Below are 27,768 nucleotides of genomic sequence, written 5' to 3'. Positions count from 1 at the left end.
CTTGATGGAATTCCTGAGGATCCCTGGATGAATTGTAAAGGAACTCCTGGAGGAATTGTTGAGGAGCTTTTGGAGAAATTATCATCAATTTCCTGAAGTATCTCCTGAGGGAATTTCCGAGAAACTCCTGGAGGAATTTCCGAGGAACTCCTGTAGGAATTTACGAGCATCTTTTGGAGAAACTCCCGAGATTCTTCTTAGGAATTCCCGAAACTCCTAGAGGAATTTAAGTATAACTCCTACAGGAGTTCCTGACGATCTTCTAGAGGAATTACCGATGAAGTGCTAGTGGAATTCCCAAGAAACTTATGTAGAAATATCCAAAGAACTCCTGGAAGAATTGCCAAGGAATTCCTGGAGGTATTTCCGGGGAACTTCCCGAGGATCTACAGGTGGATTTCCCGACAAACTTTTCAAGGAATTTCTGAAAGGATTCCCGATGAGATTCTTGAGGAATTCCCGATAAACTTCCGGAAAAAATCCCGAAGAACTCTGACAGAAATCCCAAGGAATTTCTGTAAGAATCCTGAAGGATTTTTCGAGAATCTTCTGGAGGAGTTCCCGAGGATCTCCTGGTGGAATTCCTAAAGATCTCCTAGAGGAATCCCCGATGAACTCCTAGCAAAGTTCTCGAAGAACTCATGGAGGAATTTTCTAAGAGCTCCTTGAAGAATTCCCGAGGAAGTCCTGGAGGAATTTTCGAGGAACTCCTGTAGAATTTTCCGCAGAACTCTTGAAGGAACTTTCTCGGGAAACTCAACTCCTGAAGACATTCTCGGGAAACTTATGAAAGAATTCCGGAGGAGCTCCTGAAGATCTCCAGAAGGAATTCCCGAGGATCTTTTGGAGGAGCACCCGAGGATCTCCAGGAGGATTTGCTGAGGATCTTCTGCAGGAATTACTGAGGAACTCCTGGAGGAATTCTCAAGGACCACTTGGGGGAATTTCCGAGGATGATCTGGAGGAATTCCTGAGACACTTTACGATGAATTCCCAGGGATCTTCTGAAGGTATTCTTGAGGACTTCCTGGGGGAATTTCCGATGAATTTGCGAAAGAATTTCCGGAGAAATTCCATGATTTTTTGTGGAACTCGTGGAAATAAATCCGATGAACTTGTTTAAGAATTTTAGGGAAAACCCTAGAAAATTCTAGAGAAAATTATTGCAATATTGCTGGAAAACCTCACGGTATATTCCTTTATATAAAACTAAGTGAGAACATAGCATTTTGACTTTTACCATTAACTTTATACTAAAGCTACAATATGGGGTGTGAAGACATTTGAAGACATTTTAGAGTGCCTTGTGAAGAGATTTGAAAATTTCACCTGGCATCCCTGGCGCAAAGCAACACGCACAAACGCACGCTTGACGTTTTCAAAATTCCCGCGCATATCGTAAACATTCGCCAGATTCTCGCTAGACCGTCGTGTTGTTTCTTGAATTTGTATGAAGATTATTGGTGATATTATCCGATTTTTGTACAATTTTCGCCGAAAGGTTGTCGTTTTAAGATAAATTAAGTGCGAGTGAACATTTTGAGGCGGAAGGAAGCTAATTGATAGTGATTTTGAAGCGAGACGTGAAGGGATTGCAAATCAGCTCACTAGCGGTGCTTTTCAGGAAAGAACAGGAATAACGCAGACGCCAAAATGAGCCACAACGGAATGCTGACCACCGGTTGTATCGCGGTGAGTATCTAGGTGTGTGAATTTATGTGAAGGTGAAACTTGATCTACCTATCCAATTTACAGGATATCATGCGGGGAACCGAGTTGGAAAAGCCCGTGGTGCAGATCCTCGGATCGAAGCGCATCGCCGGTGGCGGCGAACAGTCGGAACGGTACCGGCTGTTGATCTCCGACGGGCAGAATCTGTACAGCTTTGCCATGTTGGCGACGCAGCTGAACGAGCTGCACCAAAAGGGCGAACTGGCCGAGTACACCGTGATCCGCATCGACCGCTACATTACGTCGGTGGTCAACCGTAACGAGAAGGGCGAGAAGCGGGTGCTGATCATATTGGATTTGCATGTGGTCAAGCCGGGACCAGCGGTGGGAGAAAAGATCGGCAATCCGCAAACGCTGACGGATACGGGCGCTGGCGGTGGTGGTGCAGGAGCGCCATCGACTGCGGCTGCGCCGGCCAGGACGGAATCCGCTGGAAGTGTCAGGTTTGTGGTTTGGCTTGTTTTTGTGTGCATTCCATGCAATGTTCTTTGATTTTCAGCAATGGCTCAGCTTACCAGAACCGATCGATGGGTGGTGGTATGCACGGCGGTGGCGCATCCGGTGGCGATAACTTGTCCCTGGAAAACACATTGACCCATCCGATCAGCTCTCTCAGCCCGTATCAAAACAAGTGGGTTATCCGAGCCCGAGTGATGTCCAAGTCGGGCATCCGTACCTGGAGCAATGCCAAGGGCGAGGGCAAGCTATTCTCGATGGATGTCATGGATGAGTCGGGAGAAATTCGGGTCACTGCCTTTAAGGAGCAGTGTGACAAGTACTACGAGATGATCGAGGTCGATAAAGTCTACTACATCACCAAGTGTCAGCTGAAGCCGGCCAATAAGCAGTACTCGACATTGAAGAACGACTACGAGATGACCATGACCAACGACACGATCATCCAAGAGTGTAAAGATGCTGGTTCGTCCATGCCCTCGATCCAGTACAATTTCGTGCCGATCTCTCAGATTGTAAACATGGAGGCGAACGCCATAATCGACGTGATCGGAATTTGCAAGGAAGCCGGAGATGTGATGCAGTTCACGGCCCGGTCCACCGGTCGAGAGCTTAAGAAGCGTGAGGTGACCCTGGTTGATACGAGCAGCGCGGCCGTTTCGTTGACCCTCTGGGGCGAGGATGCCCAGAACTTCAACGCCGCAAGCAACCCGGTCCTGGTCATCAAGGGAGCTCGTGTGACTGAATTCGGAGGAGGCAAATCGCTCGGACTGGTGGCCAGCAGTGTCTTGAAGACCAATCCAGATACGGACGATGCTCACCGGGTCCGCGGATGGTACCTGAGCGTGGGATGCGACAGTGTCATTAACAGCGTTTCCACCAGGACCGGGGCCGGAGCGGGTTACTCTACCGAGTGGTTGACGTTCCACGAGGCCAAGGAGAAGAATCTGGGCGCCGGCGATAAGCCGGATTACTTCCAGGTGAAGGCCGTCATCCATAACATTAAGTCGGCCAACGCTGTGTACAAGGCTTGTCCAAGGCCCGAGTGCAACAAGAAGGTGATCGATCAGGACAACGGACAGTACCGTTGCGAGAAGTGTAACGCCGATTTCCCGAACTTCAAGTACCGGCTGCTGGTTAATGTAAGTACAATAACAATTATCAATTTTAAATACCTACATCATGAAGCACAAGTGGACAATTTTCAAAACGTTTCGTGGTCATCGGGGTACTCGATACAGCTTGGACTTGATGAATTTGACAAACACAAACCATTTTAGAAAACTAAACAAGTCTAATCACTCACAATTATCAGTGCGCTTCTAATTTGGTTTCAAACCGTTCCTAATTCACTTTGATCAATTTTAATATTCTATAATTTGCTCTGCTTCCGTCGACTGAAAGCACCTATCAACCTGTGTTCGGATAGGGGAAGAGTCTAGTAGCAGCAATTGTGTTCGCAGCTCAAAGCTAAAAAGAATGGTTTTTATTAGAAAGTGCGTCGAAGGAGTCATGTGATATTTAGTACATTTAGTCTTGCCTATGCCGTTCGTTTCCCCTCGGACACGATGCTTTAGGAAAGCGTTTGTTACCGTTACCTATCGGTGGTATCAATCAATACAGGACACGATTTATCTATCATTCATAATTTGAACATACCTAGTGGTACTTAGTATACCTATGTGCGCGGTCGGTTACCCTGCAAAACGAGCCTCAGCCACTTTCACGACTCTACAAATAATAATAGAACATTCGTCTGTTCAGCTAACCTATAAGCAACTGGAGTATACAATCATACCTATATCCACTCAAAAATAAACGAATTCAAAAATATAATCGGCTTAAACCCACGGTGAAACTATCAATTAGCTAATTCATAAGCATTAATCCATACTGCACAATTTGTCATAAAAAAATATCAAATTTCAATCACGTTGAACGATAGCAACCACACGTTTATCGGCATCTGCGTCTGTGCAATGTCAAGTCATTGTTGATCGTAGACATCTGTCCGATGAGTAGGATTCTGTATTCGGCGCTGGCAAACGTCGTCCGTGCTGCCAGAACATCCCCCGCCCCGTGGATCGAGGGGAGGGCCTCCCGTAGATTCACCCAGCTCCATTACCGCCAACTTCACCACAGGTCGCTTCAATTTACCGGACGTCGTACGAACGATTGCCTGACGTACTCTGCCGTCCTTACCGGGAATGACTTCATCTACGATTCCTCGAACCCATGACCTTCTTTTGCCTTCTACCACGTATACGACGTCACCAACCTTCAAGGACCTTACTTCATCCAGCCACTTCGTCCTTCTATTGATTGTAGGGAAGTACTCCTTTGACCATCGCCCCCACGCAAGGTTCGCTAGCTGCTGAGAACGAAGGAAACTGCTTCGGAGCGTCTGCTCCAGATTAACGGTTGGTTCCATTGGTTCATGAGCGCCTGAAGAACATCCGAAGACAAAATGGTTGGGCGTTAGGGCTTCGGGATTACTCATATCTTGTGGCATGTACGTGAGGGGCCGTGAGTTGATCAATCCCTCTACTTCAACTAGCGTAGTCCACAAGATTTCGTCGGTTAGTTTCCGACCGTCGTTCAACGTAGCCATGGCTTCTTTGACGCTCCGCACCATGCGTTCCCACACTCCACCCATGTGAGGGGCGGAGGGTGGATTGAACGACCTGTTAAGTTTTGACATCGGTAAAAGTGGAATGAAAAACACTTGTTAACTAGTTCACAGTCCAAGTTCAACTGACATATATTTCTCCTATTTAAATACAACTCTCAACCCTATACTGATATTCTCTCATTCTCTATTCGTGCAGTCAGTCTTCGGGTGACTGTCCATTTTACCGTACCGTCTTAAATCTGAGCGAGTATTCTCCAACCACTACAACTCCTCCATCCTTAAGATAGAAAAAATCCTACTCATTCAGAGAGTTTTAATTCAAAACTATTTGACTTAACCTAATCAGATAGCACTGGAAACTTATATGACTGAACAGGAATGCATTAAAATTTCTTTATAAAAAGTTAATAGTACACATAATCCGATATGTTCTTTTTCACACGTCGTCTTTTCGAACGACGAATCTCGTCGACTGGTGTCCTTTGTGTATCTCCGGTAGGACCGACATTTTCCCCCGAAAAAATGAAAGAATCGGCTGCAAACCCGTAGAAATCAGAACTGTCGTCCGTACTGTAGTGGTCATCCTCTCGCCTGCGTTTACTTCCATGTGAAACCGTCTGAGTATTGATATTGTCCTCAATCGACCGCTGATCCACCTCGGTTGGCAAAAAGGCACTCTCTCCTTGAAAGGCAAAACTCTTTGAGGCCTTTCGGCGAGAGGCTGGCACAACCTTAAGCTGGCGTTTGTGCGCCGAAAGGACTCTGCCCGCAAGAGAGACCTGTAAAATGTTCGTGGAAATTCGTTTCAAAAATTTTGCTGGCAACCATTGTCGAATATCAGTTAGGTTATTGTTCTTATAATAAATCAGATCTCCAACTCTAAGGTTGGAAAATGGGTCAGGCAATTTACCTGTACATGTATTAACATCAAGTTCTTGGCAATCATCATTTACCTTCGTCAGATTATGCTTATAATTATTCTTTGGGTTAATCAAATCAATTAAGGTTTTGGGTTTGTATGATAGCATCCGCTCAGAAGGAAATTTACCATCTTCCAGACAAATGTTTCTGTAATTCATCAGAAACAGCGAAACTTGTTCCTCTGTATCCAGTTTCCTTATTTCCGAATCGACCACAAACTTCTTAAAAACATCTTTTATCAAACGAACCATTCGCTCAGCTTGCCCATTACTTTCTGGGTGATAAGGAGGGCTTTTTAACACCACAATACCCTGATTCCTAAAAAAATTGGTAAACATTTCAGAATTAAAAGGAGGGCCTCCATCTGTTACTAACACATCCGGCAAACCAAACCGAGCAAAAATATTAAGAAAAACTTTTATAACTTTCTTATGATCTGTACCATATTTCATATGCTCAATTTCTACCCACTTTGTGAAACTATCCACAACTACTAGAAACACTTTCTTATCAAAATGAAAAAAATCGGCATGTATCCTGCTGAAAGGTTTATTAGTACGTTTCCATGGTGAATAAGGTGGCTTTTTTGAAAGCGGTGTTGTTTCACTGCACGTCCTACACGATCTTACAAAATCCTCGATATCTTTGTTCATTCCGAACCAATAGACTGTTTTACGGGCTAACTGTTTAATTTTGTTAATACCAGAATGATTCATGTGTAGCATCTTCAAAACTTGCAGTTTCATAACATCAGGGATTACTACTCTGTCCTGAAACAAGACACAACCATCCACTTCTTCTAAATCCCGATGATGCGAGTAAATGTCCATAAAACTTCTTTCAATCCTTTTTGGCCAACCCTTATTCAAAAACTCTAATACTTTAAGAAGATACTTGTCCTTTCTAGTTTCCTTTGCCACTTCTTTATAGTCAAGCGGAAATTCATTTGTAAAATTTAAACTTTTAATGTATTCACGTGCTAGTTCACGTGGTATCTCCTGTGGAAGAGGAAACCTAGAACAAAAATCTGCGTTGCCCATTTTCGCAGATTGCCGATAAATGATTTCATAGTCGTATATGGATAGCTCCATTACATAACGTTGCAAACGTGTAACAGATAACGCATTCTTTCCTTCCTTCCCGAAAATTCCAATAAGTGGTTTGTGGTCTGTATAGATAATAAATTTCTTCCCATATAAAAATTTGTGAAATTTTTTAACCGTGCTTACAACAGCCAGGGCTTCCAGGTGCAAAATAGGGTATTTACGCTGTGCGTCATTCAAGGTAAACGATGTGAAACTTACTGGTCTTTCTTCTCCGTCAATTATGTGGGCCATAACTCCGCCCAGTCCATATGAGCATGCATCGGTAACAATAACAACGGGTTTCTCTGGGTCGAAGTACTCTAGAAGGTGGGTTTTAAGAGAAAATGCTTACATGCATCAAAAACTTTGTCACATTCATGATCCCAATTAAAACTGGTATTTTTCTTCAGTAAAGCATATAAACATTTGATCCTAGTAGACAAATTTGGTATGAATTTGGCGTAATACGTAACCAAACCCAAAAAGGCTTTGAGCTCCGAGACATTCTGCGGAGCCTTTGCTTCGCGGATAGTTTCGATCTTATTTGGACAGGGTAGCAGACCTTTGTCGGTCAGCACATGCCCAAGATATGGCAGCTCTGTCACAAAAAATTTACATTTGTCAATATTCACTTTGATATTAGCCTTGGACAACCGATCTAAAACTAATAACAGCTTTTTCTTACAATCTGCATAATCCTTCCCAGCAATTAAGACATCGTCAAGATAGCATGTCACAAATTCCAACCCTTGAAGCACCTGATCCATGACTTTTTGGAAGATAGACGCGCTCGATGATGCCCCCTGTGGAAGCCTATTATAGGCATAAAGCCCTTTGATTGTATTTATAATCATAAACTTTCTTGACCGTTTGGAAAGAAGAAGCTGTGTATAAGCACCAGTCAAATCCAGCGAACAAAAGACTTTGGACCCGGCTAAGGTAGCAAAAATATCTTGAGTCAAAGGTAAAGGGTATGAATTGGGGACAATCACCTTATTGATTGACACTTTGCAATCTATAACCAATCTTATATCTTGGTTCTTTTTAATTACTACCACTACCGGTGACGCCCACTCGCTTGCTTCTACAGGGGTAATGATACCATCCTTTTCTAAATTGTCTAAATGATCCAAAACTTTTTGTCGTAAACGGAGAGGAACCTCGTATGCTTTCCTAAAAATCGGTCTGTTGTCCTTTAAAACTAAATCCCCTTCAAAACCTACAATCGGATTAGATAAATCCTTGTCAAACACCGCTGGAAACTTACTTTTCAACTCAAGAATTGTGCTGTCGTTATTTATTGAATTGATCCTGTCCATAGCAGCAACGGGTTTCGCAAAAGTGTTTCTCCAGCCAGCGTAGAAAACATCCCATCCTCGTCGCCACTGTTAAGTTTTGACATCGGTAAAAGTGGAATGAAAAACACTTGTTAACTAGTTCACAGTCCAAGTTCAACTGACATATATTTCTCCTATTTAAATACAACTCTCAACCCTATACTGATATTCTCTCATTCTCTATTCGTGCAGTCAGTCTTCGGGTGACTGTCCATTTTACCGTACCGTCTTAAATCTGAGCGAGTATTCTCCAACCACTACACGACCATTTCGTTCGTGCATCGGTGAAAGTACCGGCGCACTCCAAATCGATCTGCTTTATCTGCTGCTGCAGTTCGCGATTGGCCCCGACAAAGTTAGTGCCATTGTCGGAGAAGATTTGAACCGGTAATCCTCGTCTGCGTGTGAATCTCCGGATTGCCATGATACAAGATTCGCTTGAAAGGTCATAGGAGACTTCCAGGTGAACAGCTCGTACCACTAGACACGTGAAAACTGCTACGTACCTTTTCTCCTTGCGCCGACCGACGGTTACCTCCAGCGGCCCCATGTAGTCTATACCGACGTAGCTGAAAGGTCGGACATTCGGCGTCAATCGTTGCTCGGGAAGCGGAGCCATACGAGGGGGAAGGGGCTTGCACTTGCTCACTTTACAGAACTGGCAACTGCGAGCAATGCTTTCTACGGCTGATCGTAGATGCGAAATTTGAAACCGTTGACGGACTTCATTTACGACGGTTTCTTTGTTCGCATGTCCGTAACGACGATGGTAGTGGTCCAAGAGGCGTTGAGTAATCTCACTCTCTTTTGGGAGAATGATAGGAAATCTTACGTCGAAACCAGCATAAGCGGCATCGGCAGTTCTCCCTTCCATCCGAATGATACCGTATTCGTCAGCGAAGGGTGAAAATTTGTAGAGTGAACTGCTTTTCTCTAGAGCTATGCATTTCCCTATCGGTTGATCACGGTTCTTCAGCAGAGTTCGAACTTCGTCCGGATAGTATTCACCCTGCGTCATTCTCCAGAGAAATTGCTCCGCTCGTAGAAACTCCTCCTGCGACAGTGGCACTTTGCGGGCGGCCACTTCGGATCTCAACAGCTTCGCTTGATTTTTCGTAGCTTGGATAGTTTCTATTGGGCGCCCAGATATGCGCAATCGGCAGTTACTGATAAAGCGGTAAACGCATGCCACGGTCCGTAGCAGTACACTCCACTTCGAAAATCTACCAACGTCTATCATTCCCACCGGAAGCATGATGTGAGTGAGCAGGTAGGCCGATCGTAGCTCTTCAGTAGTGTTCGGCTTCTCTTGCTGCTGTGGCCAACTGTCTTCGGAGAGATACAAAAATGATGGACCCTGGAACCACCTTCCGTTAGAATCAGGCTCCGAGTCGCGTACCCACTTTGTCAAACAATCGGCTACATTCTGCTTAGACGGTACCCATCGCCAGCATTCGGCTTGGGTCAGAGATAGAAGTTCTCCGATACGATGGGCGACGAATTGTTTGTAGCGCCTGTGGTCGGAACGAATCCACGCGAGAACCGTGGAAGAATCCGTCCAAAGGTACACATCACGAGGTTGAAGGGTATGGTTCGTCAAAACAGCCGTCAACATTCTGGCCCCGAGCACGGCCGCTTCCAATTCCAATCGTGGAACCGAGAGATGTTTCAGGGGGGCGACTTTACTTTTCGCCATAACCAACGAGCACCGCACGCGTTCCAAGTGGTCCGTAATCCGGAAGTACACCGCACAGCCATATCCAGCCTCACTGGCATCGGTGAACACGTGGCACTGCAGCGTTCGACGGCACAGAGGATCTGCTTCACCGAAATAGCAACGTGGAATACTGAGCTCACTGATACCCGGTAGTAACTCCACCCAGCGTGTCCACTTCTCGAATTCTTCGTCTGCCATTTCTTCGTCCCACTGCACCCCACTTCTCCATAGATCCTGAATGAGGGTGCGTCCATGTATGAGGTACGGTGCCAGGAGACCAAGAGGATCAAACAGACTCATTATGATCCTCAGAGCGATTCGTTTTGTCGGCCGCTTTCCTCCGCACACGTACTGAAGAAGTTGTTCGCTAAGCTCGGTTGAAAACGTTAGAGAGTCCGATTCTGGGTGCCACAGCATTCCAAGAACTCGTTCCCATTTCGCCTCGGGCGTTGACTGTAGCAGGCGTGGCTCTGGATCGTTGCGTTCGCCGAGCTTCTCCAACACTTCCTCACTGTTGCTCACCCAGTTCCTCATTTCGAACCCGCCACGGGCGTGGATGGTTCTAACTTGAACAGCCAACTCCGCTGCTTCTTCTGGGGTGTCAGCACTGTCGTAGTAGTCATCCATGTACGTCTTGTCCTTGATTGCCGCTGCAGCTAACGGGAACTCGTCCGCCCACCTGTCAGCGTTGACTCGTAGAACGTGCTGCGCGACGCATGGCGAGCATGTGGCGCCAAACATCGCTACGTCTGCGATGTAGACTTCAGGAGGATGTTGTGAATCAAATCGGAAGAGGAAACACTGAAAATATTTGTCCGGCGTTCTCATTCGAAGCTGCAGAAACATTTCGCGGATATCGCCTCCGAATGCAACGCGTTTCTCACGGAATTTGCAGATCACTGAAGGGAGCGACACTAGCAGGTCGGGACCTTTTAATAGTTGTGAGTTGAGGGACACTCCATTCACTTGCGCTTTCCCGTCCCACACGAGTCGTTTCTTCTGCTTTTTCGGATGTATAACCAGGCCAAGAGGCAGATACCACACTTGCCTTCGGTTGATCTCCATCAACTCCTCTTCTGTAGCCTTGTGGACGTAGCCTTTCTGCACGTAGTCCTCGATTTGCTTGTTCACATTTTCGCGGAGATTTGGGTCCTTCGCCAGTTGGGCCTCGAAGCTCCGCAAACGTTTCATCGCCATGGGAAGGCTATCGGGTAGATCGATTTCGTCGGCTTTCCAAAGAAGAGCGGTTTCGTATTTTCCGTCCACGAACTTTGTGGTATTTTCCAATATTTCGCGGGCGCGTTTCTCATCAGCGGACTCAGGCGGTGGTGTAGTTGCAGCCGTCATGTCCTCCAGGATGAACTGCTGCCGAACTAGATCGTTCAATTCTCTGTCGGCATCGCAATTGCACTCGTGGAGATTTACAAATGCTGGTTTTGATAGTGCGCTTGCATCTGGGCCATAGACGGACCACCCTAGCAAAGATTTCACCGCGATCGGTTCGCCTGGTCGGCCGACGCAGCTATCCAGGGGCGCGAAGAGACTCAAATTTTCCAAACCTAGGAGAATTCTAGGCACGGCCTCGGAGTACGCAGAAACAGGAAGATCTCGGAGATGTGGGAATCGCTCGGATACTTCGTTGAAGGCCAAACTCTGACTCGGAAGGTTCAACTCTTCGACGGTGTGCGCATTCTTCAGTACGTAACGACGGGGCAGTCCTTTTCCGGAAATTTCGAAGTCCACGCGCTTCGAACTCTCTTCATTCCTCTTCACGCTCGAAGTCCATCTCAGCTCTAGAGGTTCAGGAACACAGACTGCTCCAAGCTGTCGTGCTAAGCTTGCTTCGATAAGCGTCAAGGAGGACCCTTCGTCCAAAAAGGCGAAAGTTTCGCATCTGCGGTTCCCATTGAACAACATAACTGGTATAATCCTGAACAAAACGGATTTTTGCGACCGCTCGTGAGTGTTGCATTCCGACGCTCGAAATTGTCGTTGACGCTGTTCCTGTGTTGAACCGCGATCCGAACGATGAAGGAGTGGGTGGTGGCGGTCTCGACAGTTCCCGACGTTGCATCGAATTCTCGAACGACATCTCCATAGGGCACTGTACTGTTTTGATTTTGTATGGGATTTTGACGTTTCGTGGCCTTGTTGTTTACAAAATTTCTGTAAGAGGGAAAGAGAAGGAGATAATTTCATGCACTGCCCTATTGGCCGTGGTCAAACAAGCAAACCTCGCACAACTTCCAATGATGAACGGCTTTCAGGCGAGCTTCCAATCCCAGCTGCTGGAAACGTTCGCAGTTCCGTACACGATGGTCTGTTTTACCGCATATCGGACAGGGTTGCCTTTCTTCATCGCGTCTCTGCACCTCGGCTACCTCTTCGTGGGCGTACACATGCCCCTTCTCTTTCGGCTTGTCCCTTTCGGCTCTCCCAACCGCTGCCTTCTGTTGGATCGGTGACGTAACTTCGCTGGCGTCGTACACCAGTTCTTCCATGAACACTCCGAAATGTTTAAGGGTCGGTTCCGCATACCCTCGCTTGAATCTTGCCCACTCGAGCTTGTTCGACGCTGGCAGCTTCTCCACTAGTTCGCTGAGCAGCGTAGGGTTGGACAGATGGCCACTGAGATTCGCGGCCTCCAGGTGATCGCATAGCTGTTGCACCGTTAGGCCAAAATTGATCAGCGACTCCAATCGTTCCGGTTTCGGTGCCTCGGCCCGACGCACCTTGCTCAGCAGATTCTTCACCAGCAGCTCTGGTCTCCCGTACAACCGTCGCAGCGTTTCCATAATCGCGTTAACGCTTTGGGGAAACATCAGTTTCGTAACGACGGCGTGTCGCGCTGGCCCGCGCAAGCACTCTCGCAAGCGAATTATATTTTCCACGTCCGTGAAACCGCACGCAATGTTGGCTGTCTCGAAGCTGTGGACAAATATAGGCCACTCTTCCGGGTCGCCCGAAAAAGTGGGTAACTTCTTCGGCCAGATTTGTCTCGCGGCTACTTGGTCGCTGTTCGGCCCCGCCCCGTGGGAACCTGGGTTCGATCCTATCGCCGCGCGCTCAATCCCTCGCAAAGACGGCGCCAGGCTGGCATTCGATCTAGCCGCACTTCCGAAGTGGTTTCCGACGGGTTCCGAAGGGATATTCCTAACCCGCGCACTGTTGGCACGGATCTGATGATCCGGAATCGCTTCTGGGATGAATCGTGGCTCTAACTGCTGTCGATCGGCTATCTCATCTGCTAGCGGCCGGAAACGATCCGGTTCCGCCAAATCGTTCGCTGCATTAGGCCACTCCGAGAACTGTGTCGCGCTTTTGTCGTCCCGGTGACTCATACCGTGCTTGCTTTTCAACCAAGCCTTGGTCCTGTCCTTGCGACTGAAGATGCTTGATTTGCTGCTCTCGTCATCAGCAATCTGTTCCTCCAGCTCGAATTTGTCACGCAGGTACTTCTCCTGCATCGCGAGCTCCTTGGCCTTAATGGCGTGCTCCTGTTCCTTCAGCTGCCTCTCCTTCTCCAGGCGGATCCGTTCTTCCTCTAATCGTGCCCGCTCTTCCCTCAACTTCTGCTCCTCCAGCAATCGCTCGTCTTCCAATCGCTGCAATGCTAATTGCGCTCGAGCTCTGGTTGTAGAAGTGCTGGATTTGGAAGATCTCATCTCCCCGTGGCTCGATTTGTCCAAAGCAGGAACTTCTGGATGTTTTTTTGGAGTAGCATTACCACTCGCCGCCAGATCAGGAACGACCAAGGTCTTCGATTTCTCGGAGTTCTTCGATTTCTCCGAAGTCTTCTTCTGACTAGCGTTGCTTGACTTCAGCATCTCACTCGATGTAGCACCGAGGACAGTCAAGTTCGTCGTTTGTTTCTTACCTCCTTTCTTCTTGGCTCCGGTGGTTTCCGAAGGCGGTTCGGGCAGGCACTTACTGCATCTCCACGACCGCTGTTGGATTCCCGGGGATACCTTGGCACAAGTGTAGTGGTACCATACACTGCACCCATCGCAGGCTACCATGCCGACGTCGGCAGAATTCGGTTCGTCACACGCACCGCAATCACGAGCATCGTCCTGGGCTGGCATCCTATCAATAAATCTTTGAGGATGTTCGGATAGGGGAAGAGTCTAGTAGCAGCAATTGTGTTCGCAGTTCAAAGCTAAAAAGAATGGTTTTTATTAGAAAGTGCGTCGAGAGAGTCATGTGAAATTTAGTACATTTAGTCTTGCCTATGTCGTTCGTTTCCCCTCGGACACGATGCTTTAGGAAAGCGTTTGTTACCGTTACCTATCGGTGGTATCAATCAATACAGGACACGATTTATCTATCATTCATAATTTGAACATACCTAGTGGTACTTAGTATACCTATGTGCGCGGTCGGTTACCCTGCAAAACGAGCCTCAGCCACTTTCACGACTCTACAAATAATAATAGAACATTCGTCTGTTCAGCTAACCTATAAGCAACTGGAGTATACAATCATACCTATATCCACTCAAAAATAAACGAATTCAAAAATATAACCGGCTTAATCCCACGGTGAAACTATCAATTAGCTAATTCATAAGCATTAATCCATACTGCACAATTTGTCATAAAAAAATATCAAATTTCAATCACGTTGAACGATAGCAACCACACGTTTATCGGCATCTGCGTCTGTGCAATGTCAAGTCATTGTTGATCGTAGACATCTGTCCGATGAGTAGGATTCTGTATTCGGCGCTGGCAAACGTCGTCCGTGCTGCCAGAACAACCTGACTTTCTCTTTTGTATGAATATTCTATGAGGCTCGACAGCTATTGCATTATCATAGGGTGACCAGGTTTTAATGTCGCGGTAACAGACACCATATCCTAACTCTCATACAAGGATCGGTAAATTCGCCTCACTCTATTCATATTCACTCCTCTTTGCTGAAGCGAATCGAGAAAGATGCAGCAAACGGATAGTCGTGATCAAACACGCAACCCCATCACCAATGGGAAGCTATGCGCAAGCTGGTTGACATGGATATTCGTGGCCGATCGCCGCAGTTTGGATCGCAAGCGAATGAATGAATGGCGAATGGTGACGAATGCTGGTGAGCGATCGAAGCGGCTATTATCATAACTAGAAAAGAATTTCTGCATGTAATGCATACGTTTTTAGTGTATTGTTGTGGAAATGCTAGATTAGCGAAGAAAATAACAAACATTTTTTAAAAACTTCAAATATTCGTACGCGCAATATCACTCACGAATCGCATCACCTCTCCATCGCTTGCGATGCGAATGAGGACGAATGTTTAAATTCCATGTATGGCTTCCCACCGTTCGCCGGTGTTTGCTGTCGTCGCTGACAAGCAAACACACAAACTAAAGCGACAAGCGAAATCCAGCAAAGATGGAACTGATATGCGATTCACGGCAGTATAACAGTTAGAATATGGCGTCCTTGGTGATAATTGTAGGAAAAACAGTAATCTACCAGTTTGTCGAACATCACATGTTTATATTAGGCTTCTGAACTGAGATATACAGGGTGTCTACTACCTGGAAAAACCTGGATAACCGGGAATCCTCAGGGGATTTTATTTAACAGGGAAAAACCTGGAATACTCAGGGAATTTCTTAAGTACTTAGGGAAATTTTACTCCGATAAAAAAAACATTGGGTCGTATGAACCTGGTAGTAAAAATCCATATAGAATTTTCTCTACAAGGATTTTTTCCAGAAATTCTGTCAGAATTTATTTCTGGAACTTCTTTAAAAATACCTCCTGGATTGTCTCCCAGGATTCCTTATAAAATACCTTCCGCATTTTTGACGTTATTTTTCTTGCTATTCCTTTTTGATTTTTTTCCGGAAAGGTATACTTCCGGATTCCTTCCAGGATTTCTAAATTCCAACCGATTTCTCCTGGAGTTTTTCACGGGGATGCTATTTCTTCCCAGAGTTCCTCCAGTGTTTAGCTCAAAGATATCTTCGTAGGATTTCTACTAGAATTTATCTCGAATACTCTATAAGAATATCTGTCGGGATAAATCGTGGAATTTCTTTCGGCACTCCTCACGGAAATTTTACCCGATTCCTTCCGGTGTTCCTCTTGGGACTTCCCCAGATGATCTTCACAGAATTTCTTTCAGAGTTGCTAAAGGAGTTATTCCTGGGGTTTCTACTAAAGTTCCTCCAAGGGTTTCTGAAGGAGTTTTCACGAATTTACTGCAATAGTTCCTCAAGAGATTTCTTTCATTTTTCTCCTGTGATATCTTCAAACCATTGCTTTGGGCTTTTTTTGAGATGTTCTTCCTGGTCTCCTACAGGAGTTTGTTAAAAGTTTTCGCGAGGTTTATTTTGAAGTTTTACCTGAGATTTTTCTCGGAGTATCTCCTGGAACTTCTCTCAGAAAATTCCTTCCGATGTTGGTCATGAAATGTCTCTCAGACTTTTTCTTAATTTACCCTGGATTTTCTTCTAAGACAATTTTTAGGGTGCCTTCTGGGATTTCCACAGGAGTTATTGCTGATATTTATCATTGAATTCTTCTCCTGCATTCTTTCAGAGCCAGGCTGTTTCTTGTAGTTGTACCTGAGTGTTTTTACAGACATTCTGTGCATTATTCCCGAAATTCTTCCCGGAATCTTTACCAGAAATTGTCCCGAGATTCTGGATATTCCTTTAGGGATTTCTTCCAAAGTAATTGCAGGGATTCTTCTACAGGTTTTCCTCAGAATGTCTCCTAAGATAAGTTACGAAATAACTTATAGGAAATTCATGGAGAAATATTCGAGGGAATTCAAATAAAATTTTGCGAGAAACTCCGCAAAGTGTTATTGAAGAAATCTCGACAGGAACTTCAGGAAAAGCTGAGAAAAAAAAATGAGATATCTCGAAAAAAGTTCTAGGTAATAGTAATCCCGAGAAGAAATATTAAGGACATCCAAGGAGGAATTCTGAAAACCTCGTAGAATCCTGAAAGCAGCTGCGGACGAAGTTCCGCGAGGAAAACAAGAGGAATATCGGAAAACTAGAGAAAACCACTAAAATAGACATGGACACTGGCTTCAGCCGGTAGCTGTACCGATTAAACGAAACTTAACACGGAGTGGCTACGGATAAGAAGCTGTTCTCGTGAAAAATTTCATCGCTCGGAGCGGGAATCGAACCCTCATCCACCCGAACTCTAACCGCATGGCTACGAGGTTCAACCAATGACATTCTTGAAGAAACTTTGAATAGTTTTGGATGGATCTTCAGGAGGAATCCAGCGAGAATCTCTAGAAGTATATCGGAAAACCTTTGCAGGAAATATTGGGACGTACTTAAACAGATATCTCGTGTGAAATCATCCTGCGAAAAGCCAGGAAGAAACTTTGGAAGAAATTCCAGGAATTATGCTCAGACATCTTAAAAGAATTTTTGGAGAGTAGGGGAACTTACGTATTTTCAGCAGTTTTGTTTTCTTCGTCATGGGGGGGGTTTTTGAACTCAGAGTTGGCATCAAATCCTTCCCAACCAAGCTGAATATGATCAGTTTTCAGGCAATTTGGCCGACGAACAAACGAAGAGAACAAACCTGCCGATGATACCCTAAGTCACACTTTATAGAAAATTTGGGTTAGTTTTTTAATTATAAACTTTCAAAATTTCATCTGGAAAAACCTGGAAAACTAAGGGAATTTTATTTTGAGTTATGAGTAGACACTAGGGTGGCCCACACTTATATGAAAAACCAAAATTTCGAAAAATGCCAAGTCTTACTTTCTAAATCAGTTGTTTTGGACTCCCAGAAGCTACGTCAAAATTTGAGCAAAATCGGTTGAGCCTAAGGGGGCGCTCAAAACGCTTGAAGTTTGTATGGGAAAACTAGGCCAAATGTATGCAAAAATTTTAAGTTTTCGAAATTTGCCGCTAGGTGGCGCTGTAAACGTTCAATAATCAAACCCTTTGGTATTATTGTAGGTGACAATATACCAAAGAACTTTGTCGAAGACCGCAAAGTGGTCCGACGGCTGTGAAAAAAGTTATACCCTAGGCAAAAAGAGGCAAAGTGTTGAGATTTCATTATTGATATTATTCTTTTACATGTATTGGAAAAACAACAATAAAGTTTATCCGCACTTTACCTAGGGTATAACTTTTTTCACAGCCGTCGGATCACTTCGCGGTCTTCGACAAAGTTGTATGGCATATAGTCACCTACAATAATACCAAAGGGTTTGATTATTGAACGTTTACAGGGCCACCTAGCGGCAAAATTCGAAAACTTAAAATTTTTGCATACATTTGGCCAAGTTTTCCCATACAAACTTCAAGCATTTTGAGCGCCCCCTTAGGCTCAATCGATTTTGCTCAAATTTTGAACGTAGCTTCTGGGAGTCCGAAACAACTGATTTAGGAGGTAAGACTTGACATTTTTAGAAATTTTGATTTTTCATATAAGTGTGGGCCACCTTAGTAGACACCCTGAATAAAGACAAATGAGTCAAATGATTGCCAGATGATCGAAAACATCCTTGAGTTCACGGAGATTTTAAAGCGGTTTTAAGTTTCATGGTGGTTTCAGAGGCGTTTCAAAGCGTTTCAAGGCGTTACAATGCGTTTTAAGGCGTTTCGTGACTTTTCAAAAGGTTTCGAGTGCCTTCAGAGGGTCGCAAGTGAATTTGACGGAGATTTCATAGGGGTTTTAGATACGTTTCAAAGCGGTTCAGGGCATTTCAGGGCATTAAAGGAAGTTTAAGGGGGGCTTGAGGGGGCTTCAGTGGACCTCAGGTAAATTTCACGGAGGTTTTATAGGGATCTCAGAAGCGTTTCAGGAGGTTTTACAAGGGAATTAGGGGGCTTCGGAGGCTCTCATATGACTTTCACGGAGGTTTTAAAGGGATTTGAGAGGCGTTTCAAAGCGTTTCAGGGTATTTTCATGCGTTTCAGGGCGTATCAGGAGGTTTAAGGGGCCTTAACCCTTCCCTTCCCACGACTTTTAACGACTATATCTATACTAAAAAGGCGTTTCCGAAAAAAGTGGTTGATTGCAAATTGGCTAAATTTTTCGAAATCAATGAAAAACATTTTGGTTGTAAATCAAAAGGTTTTTGATTGTTTATCAATAGTTTACTATTGAAACAAGTAGTTAGTAGTTGGGTTATCCTTATGAGGTTACAACCTTATTCTTAAAATGATTGCATCATATTCATCTAATTCCGTTTGTCCCGAGTTCGTCGAAAATCGATGGTGCTCTAGAGCAACCAAGGGAAGTAGAGGGTTAAGGGGGCTTCAGAGGCTCATAGGTGAATTTCACGCAGTTTCATCATCGAACTCACCACTTGAATCACTTGATAGATTATATCTACTTGAGGTTGTGTGAGTATGAACCTTAGTCATGGACCTCTTAGAGACAATCAACTACGTTGGTAGATTCAATGACCTATACTCAAGGGAGTTCTTGGAGAACTTTTAAGAATCATTGGTGGATCCGATGACCAATACGCAAGGAAGTTCTTGGAAATCCTCAAACTGGCAACGAACTCGACACTTGAGAACACATAGCAACATGAGGCTGTGTAAGCATAAATTTCACTTAGTGGTGATAAATTATTTAATATCAACTCTTTCAGTTATCTACATTGAATACAATCCAAAGAAGCGTGTCAGGAGGATTTAGGCATCAAAAGATATCAAGATCATTTCAAGGGATTCTTAGGGGGTCTCTGAGGGTACCGGGAGGTATCAGGGGCGTCTAAGAAAATTGGGTTATTTAGTGAAAGTTCCCGGACTCCAAAAATAATGCAATTTTGAACTTCGGCTAATTTTTGGGCGGAGAGTTGGATTATGAAATAATCCCGATACCCCTAAAGAACCCAATTGTTATAGAAAATATGTTAGAGTTAGACCCCTATAAATGCTCATATCATTTTCCGTATCCGGCCCTTTTTCTTTTTAAACCTGGGTTGGAACTGGATTTGCGGAAAATGTGTAAACAAATGCGGCTCTACTTCATTTGACATAATGCCATTTGGCATAAAAGCCATTTGGCATAACGGCCATTTGACATAATGCACATATTATCACATGCTTACGCAGAAGGCTGTTCTTCGTGTTATGCCAAACGGCCTTTATGTCAAATGGTCTTTATGCCAAATGGCATTATGCCAAACGGCGTTATGCCAAATAGGGTAGAGCCAACAAATAAATGTTAGGCTGGAACTGGATAATAAAGAAAAACGGCATTAGATACGAAAAATAAAATGGAACATTACATAAGCTCAAACACACCAAGAACACTTAGCATAAATTATGCCCTGTTACCCAAATGGATAACGATGAGCAATCCCAGGATGACAAGGTTTCATGTTCTCGGTCCATCAGACAATCCTAAAACCGTATTTTTACTGGCGGGTTGTCTTTTGTCCGCAGCGTTAGTTGCTTACATAGCTCGAGTTTGGTCTAGGTATTTCTAATCCTAAGGGGGCATATCGATTCGGGCAACAACATAAAACCGTCTGTCGTTTGATGTCCGTGTTAGGAAACGGCTTGCGTGTTTTGTACTGGATCGTAGCCAGAAACGACCAAAGCACTACAAATGCAAATTAAAGTCAGGGACAGATTCACAAGCCAGATAGTATAACATATAATGCAACATAATTCGACTGAATGCAAACGTAACAGGAGGCGTCCAGGGTTTCAGGGGGCCTTAGGGACGCTTCAAGGAGTCTCAAGGGTCAAGGGTTTCAAGGGCATTCCAGGGATCTCAGGTGTGTTTCAGCGAACCGCTGGGGGTTTCAGAAGGTCTTAAGGGTGTTTCAGGGGGTTTCTAGAGCTTTCAGGGATTCGAGAGGGCCTTATTTAGATGATCTCAGAAGCATTCCAGGGCTCAGGGGATTTGATTCAAGGTGGTTTCCGGGGGTGCCAATAGTACTCCGAGACGTTGCAGGGGGTCTCAGAGGGTACCTGGAGGTTTCAGGAGCTTTTCAGGGAGTCTCAGGGGACTTTAGGGAGTTTCAGGAGCTGCTGCCGAAGGGAAGGGTGCGGAATCCAAAGTTGAGCTTCTTACAGCAGATCTTAAAATCTTCTTTGTCGATAAGCTAAAGCTAAAAATATAGGTTTTATTAATTTTATTTTCAAGCACTTCATATGAATTCCATACATTTTTTCAGTGCAACTTTATCGCTGCCCTTGCTTTGGCTTCGCCGGACTTCTTAGTGTCTGCTGTGATAGTTAAGAGTATCCTAAATGCCACTTCTAAGTCAATAAAGCACTACTTACAAAATTATTTGGATATAATAATCTATCTATATATGGGTAATTCTCGCTGAGACCGGCCCACTATTTACACCTTGTCTTTAAAAATGTTTAAGGTGCCGATTTTCTGAAAGCCCTCGACTAAAAAGTAAGAAAAATGCATTTGGTTACTCAAATTGATGGACCCCCCGTTAGTTAGAGCCATAGCAATTTTTGCAGACCCCTCGATTTTGGTCAAATGGTGGCTCACTTAAACCGTTATTACTCGAAAGTTTCTCCAACAACCACCTCAAAACGAATTGTTGTTGAAAAGAGGAAAGATAGAGCTACTATTTACAATAATAAAAAGTTGGGTCGGCCATATTGATATTGGCCGCCATCTTGGATTTTTATACCAAAACATTGTTTTCATCATAAGGGCAACCACCGATTTTCAAAATTATTACATCAATTGAAAGCTGGGACATTTATACAAAACATATAAAAAAATTAGAGATGTCTTTTTCTTCTTTCAAAAGTTATCTGCCGTTTCGTAAATCATGCCACTTTTGCGCACTGGGCCCGGTACCGACCGTTTACATAAATGCAGCGTTATTTCGCAGTGTTTACGAACACGAATTAAATTTCTGAACCCACTAATGGAAAGTTGAAGGTTTAAGCTTTTCAAAGCACTAAAACAGTTATAAAAACAATGCCCGCATCATTGAGAAACAGTCAAAAACGGAAACGAACCTCCGATTTGGCTAAATTTTGTGGCACGCGCCTTTGTGTATATATGCAGGCGTAAACTCGGATGCTGTTGCATGTCTTTGCCGGTGCGCATGGAAATGTATGGAGAAAACGTGGCTTAATTTACAAAACTGTAGATAACTTTTGAAAGAAGAAAAAGACATCTCTAATTTTTTGATATGTTATGTATAAATGTCACAGCTTTCAATTGATGCAAAAAATTCGAAAATCGGTGGTTGCCCTCATGGTGAAAAAAATGTTTTGGTGTAAAAATCCAAGATGGCGGCCAAAATCAATATGGCCGACCCAACTTTTTATTATTGTAAATAGTAGCTCTATCTCTCCTCTTTCCAACAACATTTCGTTTTGAGGTGGTTTTCGGTGAAACTTTCGAGTTATAACGGTTTTAGTGAGCCACCATTTGACCAAAATCGAGGGGTCTGCAAAAATTGTTGTGGCTCTAACTAACGGGGGGTCCATCAATTTGAGTAACCAAATGCATTTTTCTTACTTTTTAGGCGAGGGCTTTCAGAAAATCGGCACCTTAAACATTTTTGAAGACAAGGTGTAAATAGTGGGCCGGTCTCAGCGAGAATTACCCATATATAAAAATGCAGAGGCATACGTGGGACCGCGCATAACTTGCGAACGGAAGGTCCGATTCTAATCGTCTTAGTTTTGTTCTGTTAGTTTTCACCCAAGGAAGGTTTATGAGGCAAAAAACATGGAAAAATTGAGAGTTTTTAAAAATCGATCTTACATACGTTTTGTGACCGGGGACTTGGTCTTGGATGGAAACTTAAAACGTCAAAAAAACGCAGTAGGCAAGACAAAGTATCGCTGTGTAGTCCAAAATTTTGTTCCCACTTAGCCGAATTCAAAGTTACGCAATTGCATCACAACAGGAGGTCTTATGAGAGTTTCAAGGGGGGTCTCGGGCGCCAGAGGGAGTCTCGGAGGCGTTCCAGGAGGGTTTTAGGGGATACATGGTAGCCCAAGTATCATTTTTTAATCAATAATAGTATAGAAGGTTGATAGAGCCATCATAAACTCAAAATAAAAGGCATAAGGTTTTATAACGGTTACCAAAAGCTCTACAGGACCAATTGGTTATCAAGATGTTACTTGGGAGGGGTCCTTCAGGGTGTCTCAGGGGCAGAAGGTCCCAGGAGGTTTAAAGGGGGTTCCAGGTGAGTTTCAGTAGTTCTCAAAGGGTTTGAGGGTCTCTCAGGGGCATTAAGAGGCGTGTCTCAGAGGCGTTTCAAGGGGTCCTCAGGGGGTTTCAGGGAGTACCGGGGCTCTCAGGGGTGTTTCGAAGGGATATCTGGGCCTTTGAGGGGGTCTCAGGGGGGGTTCCAGGGAGTTTCAAGGGCGCTGCAGGGAATAGGGGGTTTCAGGGCTTCATTAGGTCTCAGGGGGTTTCAAGGGCCTCACGGGATTTCAGGGGGTTTCCAGGGGGTCGCTGCGCACTTCAAACGATTCTGAATTCCACGTAATCTCTTTGAATAAACTTCTGAGAGTCACCCGAGAGGAAAGGAAGGGATAGAATGGGATGGGGAAAAATAAGGCAAGGGAATAGAATCGTCGTCAACGCATAAGCGTACCACAATGACAGCGCCCTGAAAAGCACTCTGTAATAACGCATGGAGCGTAAAGAGAGCCTGTAGGTCTTACTACAGCGGGTTAAGAACAACAGAACGTCTTGAAGATTCAGGTTTCTGAAATTAGTTTCACAAGTGTTTACCGAACCGAGTACCATAATCCGGGGTCAAATTGATCACTTTAAAACAAGCTTTGCTCATAACGTTGGTGGCAATTCAAATATTGCCAAAAGAATTTCTGGAAAATCAGTACCTAGTGGATCTCCATGAAACCATGTGACAGAATTTTGTTCAACAAATTTAAACTTTTAGTTAAATTACTTCAAAAATCAAAAAATTATGGCATCTTCAATTTTACTCGGGCGAAATTGATCAATATAGAATTAGGCATCGGTTAAAAATAAAAATTTCCTTATCCACTTAATTTTGCTCTTCTAAACCCGAAAAACGCATCAAAACTCTTACAACTAGTGAATTTGACACTTAAAATGAAAAATTAAATTTTGAAATTTCCCGTTAAGGCCTAAAGGTAGTCAATTTCCTTTGAAATAAGTAAATTCTGTTGCAATAAATGTCTTTTTCATCAAAAAAGACCTTTTTTTTAACTTATTCATATTCAGAATAGCTTTATAACTTTCTAACCAAGGCTCTACAAAAATGTTAAAATATTTACGGAAAGTTCTGGTGGCTATCGATTGTTAATAAGCAATGATTTCAGCTAAAATAAGAAATACATAGCAAATTTCTAAAAAAATAAGGCAAAACTAACTTTTTCCTAAAATAATAAAAGTCTAAACTCATCTCTGAACATCTATGAGTTAGATGAGGTAAGAAGTTTGAGATCATTGCGACGCTTAGATGTTCCTGATAAGCAATTACAATGTAGTACCCAAATGATCAATTTCACCTCGCTGATCAATTTGACCCCGGTTTACGGTACTTGGAAATGCAGACCTAACATTTATCCGACTATGACCCGGCATCAGGATTTTTTTCAATCTTGCAGAATTTTCCATGGTTTTTCGTGTTTCGTTTTCATCTAGCCACACTTCATTTAAATGACATGGAATCGCTTCTCATTTGAAGAGTGCGACTACAAGGAAACATGACTGAATAGATTCAGTTCAAATGAAAGAGATTATTTTTTACAACTTTGCCTGAAACCCACTGAAGCGAGCCAGAAAACCCTTTGATGCGCTCCTGAAATCATCTGAAGCTCCTTGGAACTTCCTGCTAAGGCTCTCTAAGAACTTCTTGTAAACCATCTTGACCCATCTTAAATATCCAGAAGCAAGTCCTATTCTCGCGAGTTTCTTCATTAAATAAAGCCCTGACTTAATGTATGCACAAAATTCCCTTCGTTAATGCCCTTTTTAACTTATGCAGCCCTAGCCCATGGGATAAAACAATGTTTCAGTGTATAGAATTACAATTTCCCTGATTGGTCAATTACACTCCACTGGTCAATTTGAAAACCGGTTTACCTACGGTTCGTGATTCGCCGCATGAAAATGATGATTATTATACTTTACCTAATTAACAGCATTTTTGCCAAATACCTAGTAGGTATTCTGTCAAATGGCATAAACCTGTATCTTTTCAATCCTTTGTCATCCCCTTAGATGCTGGTCGGAGATTGGACCTCCAACCGATGGGTTACCGTGTTCGCAGATCTGGCCGAAGAGATGCTGGGCAAATCCTCGCAGGACATCGGCGACGCGCTGGAGTTCAACAAAGACGAAGCCGAGAAGATTTTCTCCGCCATCAACTTCAAGAGCTACGTCTTCAAGCTGCGCACCAAGGTGGAATTCTACGGGGACTCGTCACGGAACAAGACCACCGCCGTGGCGGCCAGCCCCGTCAACCACAAAGAGTACAATGCCTATCTCATCAAGAACATCCAGGAGATGACCGGAATCAGCAAGCACTAGGCAAGGCTTCGGAAACCAAACCAAATGAGCCACCCATTTACAAACCATCTATTCCTAAAAACTTAATTTTTATTACTATTGTTAGCCATCCATATGTATAAAAAACCGATATTCCTACAAATAAAAATACAGCGTTTAAAACTACTCATAAATCCGTGTTGAGTATGAACCGATTGCCCTCGGATTGTGCCCCGATGTAGCGGTAGCGGCACTTCCCGTACGCCCCCCGATGGTCGCCGGCCTCGCGGATACTCTCCGGCAGCGGGTGGTACACCGGTGGATCCTTCGGTCGCACCCCCAGGGCCGTGCTCAGACTCGCGTACAGGTGGCGCAGTGCGTTGCCCTTGTGGTGCCGGCTGCCGTTTTCCTCCTCTTCGTACTCCTGGCTCTGCTGGCTACGGACAAAGTCACGTTCCATCTTTTTGACCCGCTGGGCGTCCAGGATCCGCAGGCGCGGTAGGTAACGGATGATGTACAGCCTGGGGGAGAATCGTTGAAGAAGAAATACAGTCATAAGCTTGGTTTTAAGGTTCCCTTGCCGAAACGCCTAAATATATACTTAATTTATTTATTACAAGAATCTTTTTAACCCTCCTGTAAGATTTACGTTCGGAGATTCTGGTTTCGGTATTAAGGGAGTAACCCCCTCAGCTGATTCAACTGGATTGACAGCAGTGAATAAACACGCAAAGAAGAAACTACTGTATAACACTTTGACAGACATAAAACCATGAGCAAATAAATGAAGTACTGTCTTATCAGTTCAACTACCAAACCAGTATAGGGCACTGCATGAAATTATCTTCTTCTCTTTCACTCTTACAGAAAATTTGTAAACAACAAGGCCAAGAAACGTCAAAATTCCATACAAAATCAAAACAGTGCAGTGCCCTATTATTAATCGAAGAAAGAAAGTTTCACCTTCAACGCCTACTGGAAAACGCTGTAGGGATAAGGCTTTTCGTCGAGGAGCTGGAGAAACGTGCTGCGGATATGCGGGAAAGTGGCAGTGTAGAAGAACAGAGAAGCTATCTCTTGGGCGTACTACGCACCCATAGAAAACAGCGGATCATAGATGACACGTACAGGAAGATATAGGAGCGAAGAAATGTCAAAGACGCGATAGAGCGAGCAAAAACGCGGGGAGCCAAAGCCGTCAGTGCTTTTCGGCGCTAGAAAAGGAAGTTAAACGCTCAGTCTGGCGGATGGACAGACTTGCTGGAAATCGAAGCAAACTGGCGAGAAGAAAGGACTGATTTGCCTTTGTTTGAAAAGAAGCAGTCTGGCGGAAGGACAGACTTGCTGGAAATCAAAGCAAACCTGTGAGTAGAAAGGAAAGTTTTGCTCTTGTTTGAAAAGAAGCAGTCTGGCGGAAGGACAGACTTGCTGGAAATCGAAGCAAACTGATGAGTAGAAAAAAACAGTTTTGCTCTTGTTTGAAAATAAACAGTGTGGCGGGAAGACAGACTTGCTGGAAATCGAAGCAAACTGGCGAGTAGAAAAGACAGTTGTGCTTTTGTTGAAAAATAACAGTGGCAGAAGGACAGACTTGCTGAAAATCAAAGCAAACTGGCAGGTAGAAAGGACAGTTTTGCTCTTGTTGGAAAGAAGTAGTCTGGTGGAAGGACAGACTTGCTGGAAATTGAAGCGAACAGGCGAGTGAAAGGACAGTTTTGCTGTTGTTGATAAAAAGCAGTCTGGTGGAAGGGGAGATTTGTTGGAAATTGAAGAACGGTTCGGATAACCTAGGATATCCCGACTTATCTGATACTGTCTATTGAACATTGATAGATTACAAATCGTAGCTTGGTATAATGAAAGAAGTTGCGGTTACACCCGTAGACTTTTGGATCAAAACTTAAGAACAGTTCGGATGACCTAGGATAACGCAACTGATCTGATACTGTCTACTTAACATTCAGAAGACTTACTGGGCATGATAGATTACAAATTGTAGCTTTGTATAATGAAAGAAGTTATCGTTACACACGTAGACTTAAGGATCTGAACTCAAGAACAGCTTGGATGACCTATGATATTCTGAATGATCTGACACTGTCTATTGAACTTTCAGAATACTTACTGGACATGGTAGATTACAAATCGTAGCTTTGTATAATGACAGAAGTTACCGTTACACCCATAGACTTTAGAATCTAAACTCAAGAACAGCTTGGATGCCCTAGGATATCCCGAATGATCTGATACTGTCTATTGAATTTTCAAAAGCTTACTGGGCATGATAGATTACAAATTGTAACTTTGAATTATGAAAGAAGCTATCGTTACACCGGTAGACTTTAAGATCTAAATTTAAGAACAGTTTGGATGACCTAGGATATCGCAACTGATCTGATACTGACTACTCAACTTACAAAAGACTTACTGGGCATGATAGGTTACAAAT

The 27,768-nt window shown here is 44.0% G+C and overlaps 4 protein-coding genes across 5 annotated transcripts in view; 1 reads left to right on the top strand and 3 right to left on the bottom strand.

Moving 5' to 3' along the window:
* Nucleotides 1-1,372: 1,372 nt before the first annotated feature.
* On the top strand, nt 1,373-25,505 carry LOC134285649 (replication protein A 70 kDa DNA-binding subunit-like). Its single transcript, XM_062846834.1, has 4 exons — nt 1,373-1,692; nt 1,756-2,174; nt 2,231-3,329; nt 25,053-25,505. Exons 1-4 carry the CDS (start codon nt 1,654-1,656, stop codon nt 25,359-25,361), a joined length of 1,866 nt encoding a protein of 621 aa, XP_062702818.1. The 5' UTR covers nt 1,373-1,653; the 3' UTR covers nt 25,362-25,505.
* On the bottom strand, nt 3,336-11,994 carry LOC134285648 (uncharacterized). Of its 2 annotated transcripts, XM_062846832.1 has the most exons (3): nt 8,669-11,994; nt 8,429-8,599; nt 3,336-4,871 (listed from the first exon to the last, which is right to left on the bottom strand). In XM_062846832.1, the coding sequence occupies exons 1-3, from the start codon at nt 11,794-11,796 to the stop codon at nt 4,175-4,177; spliced, it is 3,996 nt and encodes a 1,331-aa protein (XP_062702816.1). In that variant the 5' UTR covers nt 11,797-11,994; the 3' UTR covers nt 3,336-4,174. The 2 variants fall into 2 exon arrangements, with proteins under 2 accessions (XP_062702816.1, XP_062702815.1); XM_062846831.1 differs by having other exon boundaries at nt 8,429-11,993.
* LOC134285652 (leucine-rich melanocyte differentiation-associated protein-like) overlaps nt 25,362-27,768 on the bottom strand; it is a 21,721-nt gene continuing 19,314 nt past the window's right edge. Inside the window, exon 4 of the mRNA XM_062846837.1 lies at nt 25,362-25,840. Coding sequence (XP_062702821.1) covers nt 25,507-25,840 — 334 coding nt within the window. The 3' untranslated portion in view covers nt 25,362-25,506. The remainder of the gene's footprint in view (nt 25,841-27,768) is intronic.
* On the bottom strand, nt 25,507-25,875 carry LOC134291846 (leucine-rich melanocyte differentiation-associated protein-like). Its single transcript, XM_062860155.1, has one exon. The coding sequence runs from the start codon at nt 25,873-25,875 to the stop codon at nt 25,507-25,509; it is 369 nt and encodes a 122-aa protein (XP_062716139.1).

This window comes from Aedes albopictus, chromosome 1 (genome assembly GCF_035046485.1).
Source record: "Aedes albopictus strain Foshan chromosome 1, AalbF5, whole genome shotgun sequence".
Taxonomy (NCBI): domain Eukaryota; kingdom Metazoa; phylum Arthropoda; class Insecta; order Diptera; family Culicidae; genus Aedes; species Aedes albopictus.
Note: the sequence above shows the minus strand (reverse complement) of the source record. Positions and strands in the feature narration are given on the sequence as shown.

Excerpts from the sequence above, each read along its gene's own strand:
- LOC134285648 (XM_062846831.1), bottom strand. The coding sequence starts at position 11,796 with ATGTTGTTCAATGGGAACCGCAGATGCGAAACTTTCGCCTTTTTGGAC. Across the intron at positions 4,872-8,428 it reads ACCGATGCACGAACGAAATG|GTCGTTCAATCCACCCTCCG; the intron begins GTCGTGTAGTGG and ends AAAACTTAACAG.
- LOC134285649 (XM_062846834.1), top strand. The coding sequence starts at position 1,654 with ATGAGCCACAACGGAATGCTGACCACCGGTTGTATCGCG. Across the intron at positions 1,693-1,755 it reads TGACCACCGGTTGTATCGCG|GATATCATGCGGGGAACCGA; the intron begins GTGAGTATCTAG and ends TCCAATTTACAG. Across the intron at positions 2,175-2,230 it reads GAATCCGCTGGAAGTGTCAG|CAATGGCTCAGCTTACCAGA; the intron begins GTTTGTGGTTTG and ends TTTGATTTTCAG.
- LOC134291846 (XM_062860155.1), bottom strand. The coding sequence starts at position 25,875 with ATGACTGTATTTCTTCTTCAACGATTCTCCCCCAGGCTGTACATCATC.